General features: G+C 42.2%; 1 protein-coding gene across 2 annotated transcripts; it reads left to right on the plus strand.

Annotated features, from left to right (window-relative positions):
* The first annotated feature begins 6,470 nt into the window (after positions 1–6,470).
* LOC120726742 (tyrosyl-DNA phosphodiesterase 2-like) lies at positions 6,471–11,088 on the plus strand. 2 transcript variants are annotated; one of them, XM_040020638.1, is made up of 7 exons: positions 6,471–6,716; positions 8,706–8,788; positions 8,878–9,087; positions 9,191–9,282; positions 10,127–10,245; positions 10,336–10,506; positions 10,593–11,088. In XM_040020638.1, the coding sequence occupies exons 2-7, from the start codon at positions 8,736–8,738 to the stop codon at positions 10,872–10,874; spliced, it is 927 nt and encodes a 308-aa protein (XP_039876572.1). In that variant the 5' UTR covers positions 6,471–6,716; positions 8,706–8,735; the 3' UTR covers positions 10,875–11,088. The 2 variants fall into 2 exon arrangements, with proteins under 2 accessions (XP_039876572.1, XP_039876571.1); XM_040020637.1 differs by having other exon boundaries at positions 6,471–8,788.
* The last annotated feature ends 5,830 nt before the right edge of the window (positions 11,089–16,918 follow it).

The raw sequence follows: 16,918 nt of genomic DNA on the forward strand, positions 1-16,918 counted from the left end.
ATTTGTTCTAAAGTTATTGACAACAACTTGAACCAAGTTGTAATCCTGTTGTTCTCCCTGTCTCTGCCCCACCCTTTCACTCATTTGAATATATACAGCTCCTTGGATCTACTCCCACCATTATATGTACTGTGTACCGGCCACCTAAGCCAAATAAGGATTTTTTTTAATGACTTTGCTGCTCTTCTTACTCATTTCTCGGTACTTTCCCCAAATTTGATAATTTTTGGTGACTTCAATATCCACATGGACAATGATAAAATCCCTCTTTCCAGAGATTTTATTTCTTGTCAGGAAAGTTTGGGGCTTCTACAACACATAAAATTTTCTACTCATTCTAAAGGTCATATCTTGGATTTGGTCTGCTGTTCTGGCGTTACCCCCACTCACTGTAAAGCCTATTTGTTTCCCCAATCTGATCATAAGTTTATTTCTTTTACTGTAAATACAAAAGCCTACAAAACCTGTACACCCCGTGACATCACATTTAGGAAAATTAGTAATATTAACCCTGCAGATCTTTCATCTGCCATTTATGACTTTCCATTTATTCACAGCTCCTCATCCCCAGATGAACTTGTTTCTCACGATAATGTCGACCTCCATAACCTTCTTAACATATTTGCTCCACTTAAACCCCGAACTGTCTCATTTTCCCGTTCAGCACCATGGTTCACTCTTAACCTGCGCCATCTCAAAGCTAAAGGACGCCAACTGGAACGTCTGTTCAAGAAAACTGGACTTACCATATACAAAGAAATGTAAAACGATCATATCTTGTTGTATAAGGACTGCATTGGTTCAGCCAAATCTGCATACTATTCAGGTTTAATCAGTTCTAGTGAAGGTAACTCCAGGTCTCTCTTTTCATTGTTTAGTAAAATTACAAAACCTCCAGACTCATTCCCCTCTCATATGGACTCTGCTGACTTTTGTACCTCTCTTCTGTCTTTTTTCACTCATAAAATCACTGATATTCACCAACAACTTAACTTTGTAGGAGCTTCTAACTGTGAAGTAGACGTTCTGTTTTCCTCGCTGTCTTCCTCCCAGTCATTTTCAAGTTTTATTCCATAGCTGTTGTATCAAATTTTATTCAAAAATCTAAATCATCCACTTGTCAGCTCGACCCTCTTCCCTCTGTGTTAGTTAAAGCTTGTCTTCCCTAATTGGCTCCTCTCATAACTAGTATTATCCACTCTTGCCTTAACACTTATCCTCCATCCCTAAAAACTGCTTCCGTCATTCCAATTCTCAAAAAGGCTGGTGCAGATCCCAATAATTTTGAAAATCTCCGCCCTATATCAAACCTCCCCTTTATTTTGAAAATCCTTAAGAAAGTTGTTGCCTCCCAGCTTCACTCATACCTCAATGACCATAATCTCTACAAACAATTTCAGTTTGGTTTCCGCCCCAATCATAGTACAGAAACTGCTTTGTTAAGGATTACTAATGACCTTCTGATGGCATCTGATTCTGGTCTTTTAACCATTCTCATCCTTCTCGATCTTAGTGCGGCATTTCACACAATTTCTCATAATATCCTCCTGAGCAGATTAGCATCCATTGGCATTAGTCACACCCCCCTTGCCTGGTTCACCTCATATCTTTCAGTTTTCAGTTTATCCAACTTAAATCACACTCTTCACGTCTCTATCCTGTTTCTGCTGGTGTCCCCCAGGGTTCAGTATTAAGGCCTCTTTTATTCATTATCTACATGCTCCCTCTTGGCCAAATATTCCGAAAATATAATATTAATTTTCATTGTTATGCTGATGACACCCAGCTCTACATTTCCTCCAAACCTAATTCTTTTCTTCCACCTACCTCCCTTTCGAACCGTCTTATGGAGATCAGATCATGGTTCTCCTCCTCCTTTTCTCAAACTTAACAGTAATAAAACAGAAGTCTTACTCGTTGGCACAGCCTCTTACCAAATCTCACAGTTTCTCCATTAATATTGAAAATTCCCCCACCCTTCCTTCCCTGCAGGTAAAGAGTTTGGGTGTCATACTTGACAGTACTCTCCCATTTCAGTCTCACATTAATTACATAACCCGGTCTGCATGCTTTCACTTACGCAACATTAACCGACTTCGTCCCTTCCTTACTCCCCATGCTGCTGCCATCCTTGTCCATAGTCGTATTACTTCCCGTATCAATTATTGCAACTCCCTCCTATTTGGTCTTTCCAATAAGTCCCTCCATAAACTTCAACTTCTTCAGAATTCTGCAGCTCGGGTCATAACTCGTACTCCCTTAAGAGACCATATTACCCCAATTCTTCAACAGCTTCACTGGTTGCCCACAGAAGCCAGGATAAACTTCAAAATCTTAGTTCTCATGTTTATCTCTGTGATTTCCTTCATATCACCACTGTTTCCTGCTCTCTCAGATCTTCTTCTGCCACTCATCTTGTTGTTCCTTCTGCTCGCCGTATCACTATGGGGCACAGAGTTCCTTCAGCCTTAAGAAATATAGATTCCTTTCCCTTATTTCAGTCACAACAAACTCAAACTCAAAAACTACTTGTTTAAACTGGCTTACTCACTTTAATACAGATTTTACTTGCTGTCAAATCGTGTGTTTGTTTTTTATAAATTATTATTATTTGTTGTTTGTGGTTATATTTTGCGGGGTTTTTTTTTTATATTTTAATGGATTAGAATCTATTTTAATCTACTGCTTTATTGATGTCTTTTTCTCTTTGTAAGGTGGCCTTGGGTTTTAGAAAGGCGCCTTCAAATAAAATGTATTATTATTAATATTATTATTAATATGGTGCTCTATGAGAGACTTAGAGATGGCACGATACCACTTTTTTATGTCCGATACCGATACCGATATCATAAATTTGGATATCTGCCGATACCGATATGAATCCGATATAGTGTTTTTTAATCAACAAAACTGTTTTTTAAATATCTTGCTGCATTTTGTATAAGTTCATACTCAAGTTTAAAACAACAACTACACTAAAGCTATTCTGTTATACCTGTATGCAAAAAAAAATATTTCATAGTTCAGCAATACTGATCAATCTAATAAACTTAAACCTACACCATCCTCCCTATTCTGGTATTTTAAAGAGTACTTAGCATAAATATTAAGCAACCTAACTAATAGGGTTCCAACTCCCAGCAACAACAAAAATAAATAAATAAAAAATAGGGAACCACCCCTCACGCTCCACCTCATGATGCTTACTCGACGTAATCAACCTTAATTTGATGCAGTGTGAAAAAAAATGCACAGAAATCAATTATTTTTCAAGAAATATTAAATAGATTCAACATCTTTCTTCAACAAAATTGCAGACTGCACAGATGGTATCTTCCCAAAGGAAAAAGTACTATAGCTTACTAGGGTATATATATTAGACTTAATAGTTACTATATACAGTAATTGACTTCTATTCATTTTACATCAAATTAAAACTTTGGGTGTCAGATAATTATTTATTAAAAGCTCGACATTTTAAATGAGAATAAGAAAGAAAAGTATGTCTTTGTGCCCCCTTTTCCCTGTTAATGCCCTATCGCCCCCCCTGGCTAAACTTTGCTAGATCCGCCCCTGCACAGTTACCAGCGTCAGCTACGTAGAAAAAGATCCTGGTGTAGAAAGTAATATTAAATACATTCTAACAACAGCTGATCAAGCTTAAACGTGCTGCTGTTGTTCAGCCGCTGGTTTCCTCTTTCTGGTGCAAAGTGGGCCAAAAGCAAACTAGAGACACGGACTCGCGACAGAAAAGCCGATCAGCTGATCGTTAAGCAGTTTCATGATTGAAGTAGCAGCAGGAGAGGCAGTCGCTTGTTAAGCTTAACGCAGGAATGCTTTACAAACATTCAGAGATGGACTTACACACTTGCTTTACTTCTCTCGGGATAACTTTGTCGGAGATGAAATGCTGGGTTGCTAGCGAAGCTCCACATGCTATCCAGACCACCAACAGGGTGCCACAGCCGCTCTATCACGTGATGCATACTGCTCCGACGTGCTAACGTTCTGAGGTGAGTTACGGTGTGTTGCAAGTTTTGTGAGGTGCTTTCGTGATATTTAATGGATCGGATTACATTTTTTATTTTTCTCCGATATCCAATCCAGTAATTTAGGTCAGTATCGGACCGATACCGATACGTAATATCGGATCGGTCCATCTCTATGAGAGACATAAGGCCGGGCAGGGGGGAGAATACATCAGCAAAGCGCTGTTGCAATGCAGCAACATCCGCTCTCTGGGTCTGTGTCAGATGGTCATTACAATGGAGGGAGGCGGGAATGGTGGAATTTGGCACCTCCGGCCCCAACTCATCTCTCTCCTTAACCAGGCTCACCAGACCAGCGGTTTCAGCCTCTCTCCAGGCTTTAACACTAGATTTACTAAACCTGCGCAAATTTGCGTAACTTCCCTCAACCCAACACCTACTAGAATTACTAGCTTTTTTATTTTCTGGTGCAAGTCCCGAGGTGTTATTCACCCCTGCTGAGATTTTCACAGGTCGTCAGCTCGTTTCTCCTCCAGCTTTTGTTGTGCAAACCACCCTTGAGGCCTGGCACATTCGCATTTGTTCACTCAGAGTTGCTCAGATCCAAGGCAGGCCAAACCTCTGTGTTACAATCTTCACAAATGTCTGCTGTATCTATACAAAATATCCCACACATTGACTGACCTGTAAATATGAAAGGCACACATTCACACCTTCCTTGACTCTCAGCACAGATCTTCCATTGTTCCACTGTGACTGTGTATGTGTAGGAGTGGCATTGCATTAGTACAGCACAGTGCTGTGCATAAAAGCAGACCGACCCAGGCGGGAGAATCATTTCTTGTTCGCATTTCTGAGAACGCACATCAGGATGGCCTCCATATCACTGCCACGCAGGAAGAACCTCTCCGCGCAACAGGCTTTGGCCTTGCTTCAGGAAATGGACGAAGCAGATTCTGATGGAGGAGAGGTTTCATTTGTCCAGCAAGCCACTGATACCTCCTCAGAAGAATCTCAAAAGGAGACGGAACAAGAACCCAACGTGCCTCCTCGGAAGAGGCCCTGTGGTACTGGGAAGCCCAGCCAGAGCCACACGGCAAAAGACGGCACTGTGTGGGTTGAAGAGAACATTGGAATGCCCAGTGCAGTAGCAAATCGCTTGTGCTTCACTGCACAAGCTGGACCCACAGAGTCTGCTAAGGTTTGTCACAGCCATATTACATATGATATTTATATAAACCCATTTAGAGTGAGGTCCATGTAAATTTACCATTCTCTATTTGTTTATCTTCTGACAGCATAAGATTACAAGTGTGCTCCAAAGCGTCCTTTGCCTGTTAGACGTGGGAATGCTGCAGACCATCAGGGAGTGTACGGTCCATCAAGCCCACAGAACAGAGACGGACTGGAATTTGTCAGTTCATGAACTGATGGCATTCATTTCAATCCTGTTTGTAAGAGCAATCATGTGTCTTGTTGGTGCCATTCTAGATTGATGGTCAGAAAGATTTCTGGTACCAGTAATCAAAGAGACAATGCCCCGAGATAGATTCATTTCAATTATGCAACACCTTCAATTAGATGACAAGGACACGCGGGCAGAACGGGTGAAAACAGATAAATTTGCGGCGATCTCCGACATCTGGACACGCTTCAACAAGAACTGTGCTAAGAGTTTCACTCCAGGAGAACACATGACCATAGATGAACAGCTGTTCCCTACCAAGGTTCGTTGTCCATTCACACAGTATATCGCAACCAAGCCAGACAAATTTGGGATCAAGTTCTCGATGGCTGCGGACTTGGACACCAAATATGTCTGCAGTGCGTCTCCTTACTTGGGAAAAGACCCCAGTCGTCAGAAGGGAGAGAGGCTGGCAGAGAACGTGGTCATGAAACTGATGGAGCCGTTTTTGGATGATGGGAGAAACGTCACAACAGACAATTTCTTTACTTCACTGTCGCACAGACTGCTGCAGCGCAAAACGCCGTTATGGGGCACGGTGAATAAAGTCTGGCGTGAACTTCCTCAACTTGTGCGGATGTATTCCGTAAGAGCAGCAACACGCAGGTGGTCAGTAGCGGTTTTCTACAATATGCTGGACCTGGCGGCGGTGAATGCCTACATTTTGTACAAGGCATGTACAGGGTGGAGGCAAAAGAAGATTGTTTCTGAGTCTTCTAGCTCGGGAACTTCGTTGCCGATTCATGTAGCACAAGGAAATATTAGCACAGACGCAGGCTGTTGAAGCTGCTGCAGCTGCTGTGCCAGGGACTGTAAAGACAACGCAGTGCCAGTGGAATTTACGCAACTTTGCGCAGGGCTAGTAAATCTAGTAGTAGGGACTCGCACCAGGGAAAAAAAGGCTCAGTAATTCTAGTGTTAAGGTGTGAAACAGCTGTGTACTGCCTTTTGTTCCTGGAGAAGGTATTTAACTGAGAGCCATGCTAGGCTCAGGGAGACTCTGCTGACCGTCTGTCCCGCGGTCATGCAGGGACTTCATCAAGCTTGGTTGTCTGTTCTTTGTGTGTTTTGATTAAAGAATGTTAGCTACCGCTCACCGCTCGTCTGCAGGCTTTATTTACATGGAAAACTTCCATAACAAAATGGCGACGAGGATGGGATGGTCCTACCAGCTGTTGAAGCGAAGGAAATGGAGGAGTCACAGAACCGTGTGTTTCAGTCACCACCGAGACCATCAACTTTGAAGGGATTCCTGCAGATGGGTGAGTCGTAGCTAACTTTGTATACAGTCATGAGGAGTTTTTTGTCTGGCCGAGCCGTGAAGTGCTTGCTGCTCCGGAGTTTGAGTCTCCGGGAGGAAAATCCTGGGGTTCGAGCCCCCAGGCTTGTATTCAGTTCCGGTGTTGTGCAAAGAAAAGCAATCGTCTGCCAGAAAGTAATTGCAAAAACACCGGTCCATCACAGGGAACGGTGGTTCGAGTCCACTGTTGATAATCACGTCTGCACAATACAGTGTGCGGAGTGACGGTATTTTAGCACTTTTCTGCCGAGAAGGGAAGAAGGCCATTGCAGGGGACGCTCTGAATGTAAATATGGGATCTAGATCCAGTAGCGGCGGACGTTTCACCCAGCGGCCAGAGATAAAACTCAATATTTGACTGTATGGTAAGAAATGTGAGTGCAAGTATGTTGTGAGATGAAAGAGAATGGTTGTGTGGGAAAAGTTGATGTGTGTGTAAAAACAGTGAAAAATGGGGTTAAAAATCTTGAAAATTGGGAACAAAAACAAGAAAAGAAAAAAAAGAGAGGAGTGTAGAAATGTGTGTAAAAGTTGTTTCCAACTAGCGGGAGAAGGTGGTACACCAGCTCCCCTAGGGTGGACACACACACATAAAATTAGCAGAATTGTCGATGAAAATAAGCAATAAAATAGGAAGAGGGTTTGGTGTTCTTCAACGTAGGGCAACTATAATCTCTCTGGGTTTTTAAGAAAGGGGAGTTCAGAACCAGAGAGGGGAGATGTGTTGTTTTAAGGAGGTTAAGGTGGTAAATCTGCAAGCGCTCCTCCCCTGTCCGACCGGGCGACCGCATACTCAATGTCCCCCACCCGCCGTGTGACCACAGGGGCCCCTTGCCACTTGGCGAGCAGTTTAGAGCTGGAGGAAGGGAGTAATACAAGCACTTCGTCTCCCGGTGAAAATTGCCTGACCCTAGCCCCTCTGTTGTACAGGGTTTGCTGACGTTGCTGGGCCTGGAGCAAATTCTCCCGTGATAACCTCCCCAACCTGTCCAACTTTGCTTTCAAGTCCAGCACGTATTGAATTTCATTCTCGACCCTTCCTCCCAGTTTTCTTTAATCAGGTCGAGTACCCCCCGCGGCTGCCTGCTGTACAGTAACTCAAAGGAAAAAAAACCCTGGGAAGCCTGGGGCACCTCCGGCACTGCACAAACAACAGAGGGTCTAGCCAGCGATCCGAATTTGGTTCGTCCTTGTGAATAAACTCATGAATCGTGGACTTTCAAATCGTCTTATTCAGCCGCTCCACCAGCCCATCAGTCTTAGGGTAGTAGACGCTGGTCCGAATAGATTTAATGCCCAGTAATTCGCGCAGCTCCCTCAGTGTGCGAGACATGAATGACGTGCCCTGGTCAGTCAGTATTTCTTTTGGAATACCAACTCGGGAGATGACCTGAAACAGTGTCTTCAGAGTTTTCTCGCATCCTAAATGCCCTGCCATGGGGTTCAATGCTCTAGTGGAAAATCTTCAGTGGGGTGCACAACGGGAGGCACGACCCGTACACAGACACTTCTGCGTTCAATAGTGCTTTATTTCCAAATGTGCTTTTTCCACTGCGGTTTCTGGCACCCGCCCCGAACGCAGCCACTCCGTCACTCCCGTTGTGTGTGTGCGTGCGTGTCCCGCTCCTTCTCACTGCAAAACATAAGAAAGGTTTCTCTCATTAACACAGTTCTGCACACCTGCTCCTTCCCGCCTCCACGCCGCCCCGTGAGCTCACTGCGTCAGCCCTCCTCTGCCAAAGACCACGCCCCCGCCACAATTATAATACCTTGATAGAATGGGTGGAGCAAGAACTTGTCAACATACTATGAACCATATTTGTTTGCAACCATGGACACAAGTACACAAATAAACATACTGAGAAACTGCCTGGGTGTATTTGCAGCCAAGCCCTTTTTCAGTTATAGTAAATGAATAGAAAGCAAAACCTTCCTGTCACTTTTCTTTCAGAGAGCCTTGAACTAGTTTGTTGAAGCTGACATGGAGAGCGACTCTGAAACACACAGTGGTGAAGATACTACTCCAGATGACTGGTAAGTCTGCTGTCTGTTCTCCTACATATGGTAAAGTTCACCTATGATTCTTTGTGTTTGAGCTGACTGACTGTGTGAAAAATTTGCAGGATGGAATTGGCTGATGACAGTCCTGATGGAAGTCCTGCTTACATTCCGGCCGACACTCCAGGTGCCAGTCCAGCCAACAGTCCTGCTGCTACACAGAAACCCTCAGAAAAAGAGGATTTTAAACTGTCCCTAATCACCTGGAACGTGGACGGGATTAATGAGGAAAAACGTCCAGAGCGTGCCAGAGGCCTGGTTAAATATTTAAACTTGTAAGCACATGCTACACTTTTAGGCATCATTTAGGGGAAATGTTGCTAAAGGCTGCATATATGTGAGCGTTAATATTATAAAAGATAATGTTTGTAAATGCAGATACAAACCTGATGTGGTGTTCCTGCAGGAGCTCATTCCCCCTTATGTCCAGTTCTTGAAGAAACGGTTTGCAAGCTACCTGATGATTGAAGGTACAGTATGTCAGATACAGGTAGGAAAAGTCCATGTATGAATGATGAAATGGTGATTAATGGCTGAATGCAGTTGAACTGCTTTGGTTTCACATAGTGTCACACATGAGGAGAGCTGTTAGGGACTTTAGATGATATTATTAACATCTGTGTTCTTCCTTCACTGTTTTTATAAAACCTGACTGTTGTACCAACACTACCAGATTATTACACAGGCCATGGAATACACTTTGGAGAAGTTCAGCTGTTTGAGCCTGTTTTGGTTTTCCTGGTTTTCTCTCACATCCAGCACATACTGTATGTAATTCAATTCAATTTCATTTATACGGCTCCGAATATCAACAACAGTCGCCTCAAGGCGCTTTATATTGTAAGGTAGTTTCTTGTTTTCTCTCACATCCAACATACTGTATGTATTGTTACTATGATTCTCCATTTTCAAATAATAAGTTTGAAATTGGAGAAGCTAGGTAAATCCTGGGTGTCAACGCTCAGGCTATAAACACTTGAATTTCGTGTCTTTTGTCTAGAAGTAGTAACTCTAGTAAGTCAGACGTCAGGCTGCTTGAAGGGGGAGGAGCCATAACAGCTTGTTTCAGACAGTTTTGAGTAATGAATCATTCAAAGCTGTCCTAGTAGAGATATAAAACAAACACATGGAGCTGGAGATGAGTGGAATAAATCCCACTATAAGCCCACTATCATAGCAGCAGTGTATTCACTGTGATATTGTGTGCTTTCAGTTATTATGTGCAATTTAGCCCATGATCACCTGACAAAGGATTTCCTTTGAAGGTCTTTGCCTTTAAAAGTCTCCCTCTTCCTCCTGACTTGTGTTGACCAGGTGCTGAGGAAGGTTACTTTACAGGGATGTTGCTGAAAAAGTCACGAGTCACATTTGTGGAGAGTGAGATAGTACCTTATCCCACCACTCAGATGATGAGGAACCTGCTTGTTGCTCAGGTGTGTGCAAAATCATCTCTGATATTTTCTTTACATGCATGAGCTCAGCTGAACGTGACGCTCAGGAACATTTTCCTTTGCAAAAATCAGGTGATCGTCGACGGCCAGAAGCTGTGCCTGATGACATCTCACTTTGAGAGCTTTAAGGCATGTTCTAAAGAGCGTATGAATCAGCTGCATGTGGTGAAGTGGAGGTTTAAACATGCACCTGATGATGTCACTGTTGTGTTTGGGGGAGACACAAACCTGAGGGACGCGGAGGTCAGACGCTGCTCCTTCCACTCACATACAGCCAGTAAACTTGTAACAAGTAATCACAGTAACTTTTTTCTCTGGACCCGTCTTAGGTACCCAAGGTGGGCCTACCTGCAACTGTCTGTGATGTGTGGGAGCGACTGGGCAAACAGGAGCACTGCCGCTACACGTGGGACACCACTACTAACACCAATCAGAATATTTCTACACCTGCTCGCTTCCGCTTTGACAGAATCTACCTCCGCCCGGCTATCAAACGTGGAGTCCCACGTCTGGCCCCTGATCACATGGTCTTGGTGGGGCTGGAGAAGCTGGACTGTGGCCGCTACACTAGTGATCACTGGGGAATCTACTGCACCTTCTCAGCTGAATAGAACTACACAAAGCAACCAAAACCATGACAGTCAAGCATTTTAGATCAGCTGCTCTTTAAATCACTGTAACTCTATGCAGGAAGATATTCTTATTGCCTGTAAATGATTTATCTTAACTTAATCAGTTCAATTTAATTTATTCCTCTAATGTGTGTCTGCTTAAGTGTTTTATGTGGTTAAAATGGCCAATTAAAATATGAAAACCACCAATAAATTATGTCTGCTTTGTTTTGATATAAATTTGCATTGACCGATAACAAGATCCATTAGCAGAAGTCTGACAGCTCTTCAGCTTTTAACGTTGTTACATGATCTTCCTCAGTGGATGGAGTTGGGACTGAAAAACACCACACACAGCATGAGAAACCTTACTGGGATGTTACTCTGTGTGTAATACAAGCATCAGGCCACTAGAGAGCAGTACACAGTTGAATAGCAACTGTTCAAGCAGTGAGTTTTTTTATACACTTACGACTGAAGCTCTTGATTAGCAAGACTAGGAAAATCCAGAATATAAAATACCAATGTCCACAAACACAAAGAAGAAATCAGGAGGGAAGGCTCTAGGGTTTAAACACAGCCAAACTGAGGTTACATACACAGACAGAAGGCAAGTGGAAACATCAGGGTAACAAGACATAACGACTATACGAAAAGCCATCAAAGCACAAAAGATCAGTGACCACCAGAAAAAAACACAGGAGTTAGTGTAACAGGGACTCACAGAGACAAAGATTTGACAAAGAGAGGGTACAAGGGATGAAATGTGTGTCATTAAAAACACACTGAAAAAACATTAAAACTGATGTGGCAAATCATATCAAATTAAACATTTGTGTCACTGCCAAAACTTTTAGTTGTGACTGTGTAAGAAATGTGTTTGTGTGCATTCATTCATACATGTATTTGTCAGTGTGGCCTTGCGCACAGGAATTTGCAAATTTTCTAAATTTACTGAAGTCTCCTTTAATGGTGTAATCCCAGTATGAGGATGAGATCGTGATATTTAATTCAACGCGTAAGCTGACTTTTTTACATCCATCTGTAAGACATTTTAACACAGTATGTGTACTTGTTTTTTCACTCACTTTGCTTTAGCAATGTTTAAACCTGCCTCTGCATCCTTGCGAGTTTGTGTTGTCGTTGATTGATCTTGCTCAGTGCCATGATAAAATTGTACCAATGTTTTTTTAATAATTAAACCTTGTCTGCAGCAAATGAGGGCAAAGGTTGTGCTAAACATGACATGTTGCTGTCTATTGGTAATTCTTATCAATAACCCACCATAACATAGCAACAGTAGGCAAAAAACCAAAGATGAACAAATTAAATAAGAATTAGTAAAAAAAACCAAAAAAATTATAGCATTTATAATTAAAATTGTAATAACATCTGCTTGTTTTTACCTTTTTTCTGTATAAAATAATGTTAAATATCTGATTTGAAAAAGGTGTCTTAAGATGTTATCCTATCTAATGAGTTCCTCCCTCGAGCCAGATGTAATCTGTCTCCTCGCACAGCCTGTGTGGACGCACCCCCCTCACTTCTCCCTGTAATACAGCCTCTGAGTGCATTTCTCATGTTTGTTTGGTGAGCAGTCAGCACAGTTTTTAGATCACTGCCACACACAGCGAGGAAAAGCTGACCTCAGGAGAGGACACAGATGTGACTTTTCCCTGGGAGCAGCCATCATCAGAAAAGGCCTCCCACCCTCATTTGTCCCCTGGTCCCTGATTAACAAGGACACATGGACCAAATACATCCAGCTCTGCTGAGTTCATCTGAAGCCTGAAACACAAATACCTCAAGACTAAACATCCTCTTCTATTGAAGCATTATGCAGATTATATTGGTTTTGGGGTTTCATGTAATCCAAATCTCCTTATCCAACTATTTTTTGTGCAAGTATTTGGGAATTGGTTTGAAACCTAAAATGATGAAAACGTTTCATATTGCTGACCACTTTAATTCCCAAGCAACACTTCATTAGGAACACCTTGCTAGTTCTGGATTGGACGCCCTTTCCCTTTCACAACTGCTTTAATTCTTAATGGCACACAGTCCATATTGACATGGCATGATACAGTTGCCACAGATGGTATGAATCTACTGCTCGCCCTCATCACAAAGGTGCTCTGTTGGATTGGGCTCTGATGACTGTGGGGGCCTTTTGGTTACGGTGAGTATATTGTCAGCATTGTCTACCAGGATGGATCCATACTTGAATGTTGTTCTGCACCAAATTGTGACCCTATTGTCTGAATGTTGCAGTACAGCTCAAGACTCATCGATCAGGTGAATATTTCCAGTTGTTAATCGTCCAGTTTTAGTGAGCATATGTGAATTATAGATTCCGTTTTTTGCTTTTGGCTGACATGACTGCCATCTGGTGTGGTCTTCTGCTGCAGTAGCTCATCTGCTTCAAGGTTCAATATGTTGTATGTTTAAAGATGCTCTTCTGCATACCTTGATTGTAACAAGTGGTTATTTGAGTTACTTACTTTACAGTCACCTCTGATCTCTGGCATCAACAAGGCATTTTCAGCCTTCTTTCAGCTGCTCACTGGATATTTACTCCTTTTTAGGCCATTCTCTGTGAAACCTATTATTACACACAGCACTTTGGTCTGTGGGACTTGCAATACAAGTAATCTTTATGTGTTTCTATTCATAAACTTAGACCCAACATTCATAATAACATAACAACAATAGAAACGTCAATAGAAACAAATCAAACATTATGCTAAAGACGAGTGGGACCATCAGACCTTGTACCAACATACCGTTTAAATGCCACATGATGGCTGTAAGTATGAAGAACACATCCAGCTTTTGCAGCAAAACACATGCTACAATCCAACAAAACTACATTTAACACATAATAACAGCATGCCTCTCCATAATAAAAGAGTGCGGGGGCTGAACTGACTTGTCACCCACAGAAAACATTTGGAGCATTATGAAATGACGAATGTACAACAACTGGTGCATAGTCCTGTTAAACAGCTGAAATCCTATTTTAAAGCAAACATTTGGATTCCAACACTACAGCAACTGGTCCACAAACAGCAACGATCACGTCCAAACATTTTCTGAAACATCTTTGTGGTGGCTGCAGTTGCAGTCACAAACAGTGGGATTATCAACTACACATCAGTGCTACAATAGAGACTTACACATAACACTATACTTTACTTATATTTTTCTTTCTTTAAATATATGGTTTAACTTACAGTGGAATGAAGAATTGGTTTTGGTTTAGAATTAATTTTCTTTACTGTATTCTGAAATAAGTGCACTCATTTTAGTTTACACTGTTATGTGTATGAGTTGATCTTTCTTTGTCTTTTGAGTTATCTCAGTAGCAGCTGCTCCCAGTCTCTTGGTTGATGAGCTAAAAAGGGAGGAAAGGGGCGGAGCAAGTGTGAAGGGGTGGGGGGGGGGGTTGTGTGTTCTACCCCCTTTTGTGTCTTTGTGGGCTGATCAACCACTATTTAAGTTTCTCCTTGGTCTTGTTTAAGTAGTTCAGTTTTTTTGAGTCAGTAGTATTGTTTGTTGACAGCTTTCTGTTACTTTGTTACAGAGTTCTATTACTTTGATCTCTTTTATGGGCCTACGATTGGGGGTTTTGGGGGTTAAAAAAACCTGTTTTAGGGACCTTAACCTGTGCCTGACATTCGTTCACTGCTTGGTCCATTATAATATTCCTAACATTAAATTCAAATCAAGCATTTGAGGAAGATATAAGAGCTTGTTTCTAACATTATTAAAGGATATGATCTTTTTTTTTACTCCTGTGAAATGGTTTTTCTATAAAGTATCAAAATTGATTATTAGACCTGTTCTGGACCAGCAGAAGCACTACTGGGTTAAGTTAATATGATTTAAGCAGCTATTAGGTGAACAGTCTACCCAAAGCTAAATGCAGAAAAGAAGAGCACTGTCAGCTTTTCTATTCTGCAACTACAATGTGCACGGTGCATGAGAGTAGTGCGGTGTCACACTTGAGTACAGAGAAGAAGATCAGCGTAAGGTCATCTACTGTACAGATGGAGGCAACAGCTGTCAGCGCCAAGAAAGTGGTCACATGATCTATCCCTCTGCCTCGAGGAGGATCCTTCTTCCAGAGGCTTATCATTTCCCTCCTCCACAAATCCATAAACATCCGCACCATAAGTTTCCCTCTGAAAGCCTGCATGGACGAATTCCAAGATCATCTCACTCACTCTTGTATTTCCTTCCTTGTTGTCGAACACCAACAGCCTCTCAGTATTTTTGGAGCTTTCCCTCCGAAGCGCAGGCCTCGTAGTGAACGAGGCCTTTAATTTGAGGCCCGTCAAATTCAATGTTGTTAGTTTTGTGCAGACGTGTTCGTGCGCTGGCGGAGAGGCTCTGGGATGGGGTTTGTCCTTCGAGGTGGGGTTACATGATGATGGGTCTGACACGGATCTGACCCAAGCCTGGAAAAAACTGCGTGAAGAGCAGCAGACGGACGTGCGCTGCAGCTCCTGATAACAGATGGAGCAATAAAAAGCACGACCTGTCAGACGTGTTGCTGTTTGATTGATAGAGTTTGGCTCAGCTTGTATTCACTTTTTATATTTTTGTTGAGCTGGGAATGTGAGCAGAAGGCTCTGGGCTGCTTTTCAACTGTATGAAGTTGCATGTGGTTACATGGGCACAGCACTGTTTGCAAGCACAATCTAACTGAAGCACAAACACCCACCTCTGTGCACATGTGCACACAGAGAGAGGTAGTAGATTGTCACAGGCAAGGCAAGGGCACGTCTAAGTGGTACTCCAATCTATATCACCACCGCCACATCCATCACGACTTCACTTCAAAATTGCTGTGACAAACTGCCCCAGAAGCCAGTATTATGCCTGGCCGTACAGTTCTGCTTCTGCTGCTGCTGCTGCATATTTGAGCACTGACGGTTTTTTAGGGGATTGCAAGATAAGGGGAAATCTTCTGAGTAAGAACATTTCCAAGACTCTCAAAGGGTTAGGAGATGAAGCTGGGTCATATTTGGAGAGTCGTGCTCGGATTTAGGATGGAAAAAGGCATTTTACTAAGAAAAAAAAAAAGTGTGGTAGCTCAACAAAGACGGGGACAAGTTTAAAAATGAATCAGCAGCAGAAGCTTTCTGACACATTTCTGTTAAAACATCTGCCATGTAGTCAAGAGTTTTCCACTCAAACCAGTTCCCTTAAAGTGAAAAACAAATAAGGACAGTTATTTACTCAGTGTTACATAACGCATCCTGACCTGTAACCCATAAAAACAGACAAGGACAACAAGTTTGTGTATTTAAAGTCTCAGTGGTTTAGTGTTACTCTTCTATAAGCGACACAAAAGACAAAAGCAGTGGATGAAATATTCCAGGCTTCAGTCTCTATGGGAGAACTTCGAAAATACTATATCATATATTTCCCATCATGAAACTCTGTGTTGTGTTTTTATTAAACTGCATTTGTAAGTTTGTAAGTTTTTTATCACCTGAATGATAGAATAAAATATTTCTGGCCTCTACAACACTAAAATGAGTTTAAAATCAAACAAACAGCATCCAGTTGAAGTGCAGATGTTCAGGGAGTTTAACATAACTACAGAATCAACTATTTAGGAATAAATGCCCTTTTAAAACACAGTCCCCCATTTTCAGAGGCTGAGAAGTAACCGAACCAGCTAACAATGTATGAAAAGCGATGATTGTCTTCAATACTTGGGTGAAAATCCCATCAGGCAGTCACCGGTAGAAGTGCAGAACACATGGACCTCACCACATGCTGCGTTTCCTCAAGATGCTCTGCAAGACCTTTACTTGTTTGTGGGTCTCCTTGGCTTCAGTTTTGTGTTCAGTAATGGAATAACATGCCCTGTTGGAGTGATATCAGGTGACTGACTTGGCTATTGATAAATATCACATTTCTTTGTCTTGAGACTCTTGGGTTGCTTTCGCAGAATGATTTGGATTGATGTGTACAAATAATTTAGCTGAGACCTGTGTGAGCTCCTTTACATGTCTCCTGGTAAAGTTTAG

Source organism: Simochromis diagramma, unplaced genomic scaffold (genome assembly GCF_900408965.1).
Source record: "Simochromis diagramma unplaced genomic scaffold, fSimDia1.1 OVJJ01000753.1, whole genome shotgun sequence".
In the NCBI taxonomy this organism is placed as follows: Eukaryota; Metazoa; Chordata; class Actinopteri; order Cichliformes; family Cichlidae; genus Simochromis; species Simochromis diagramma.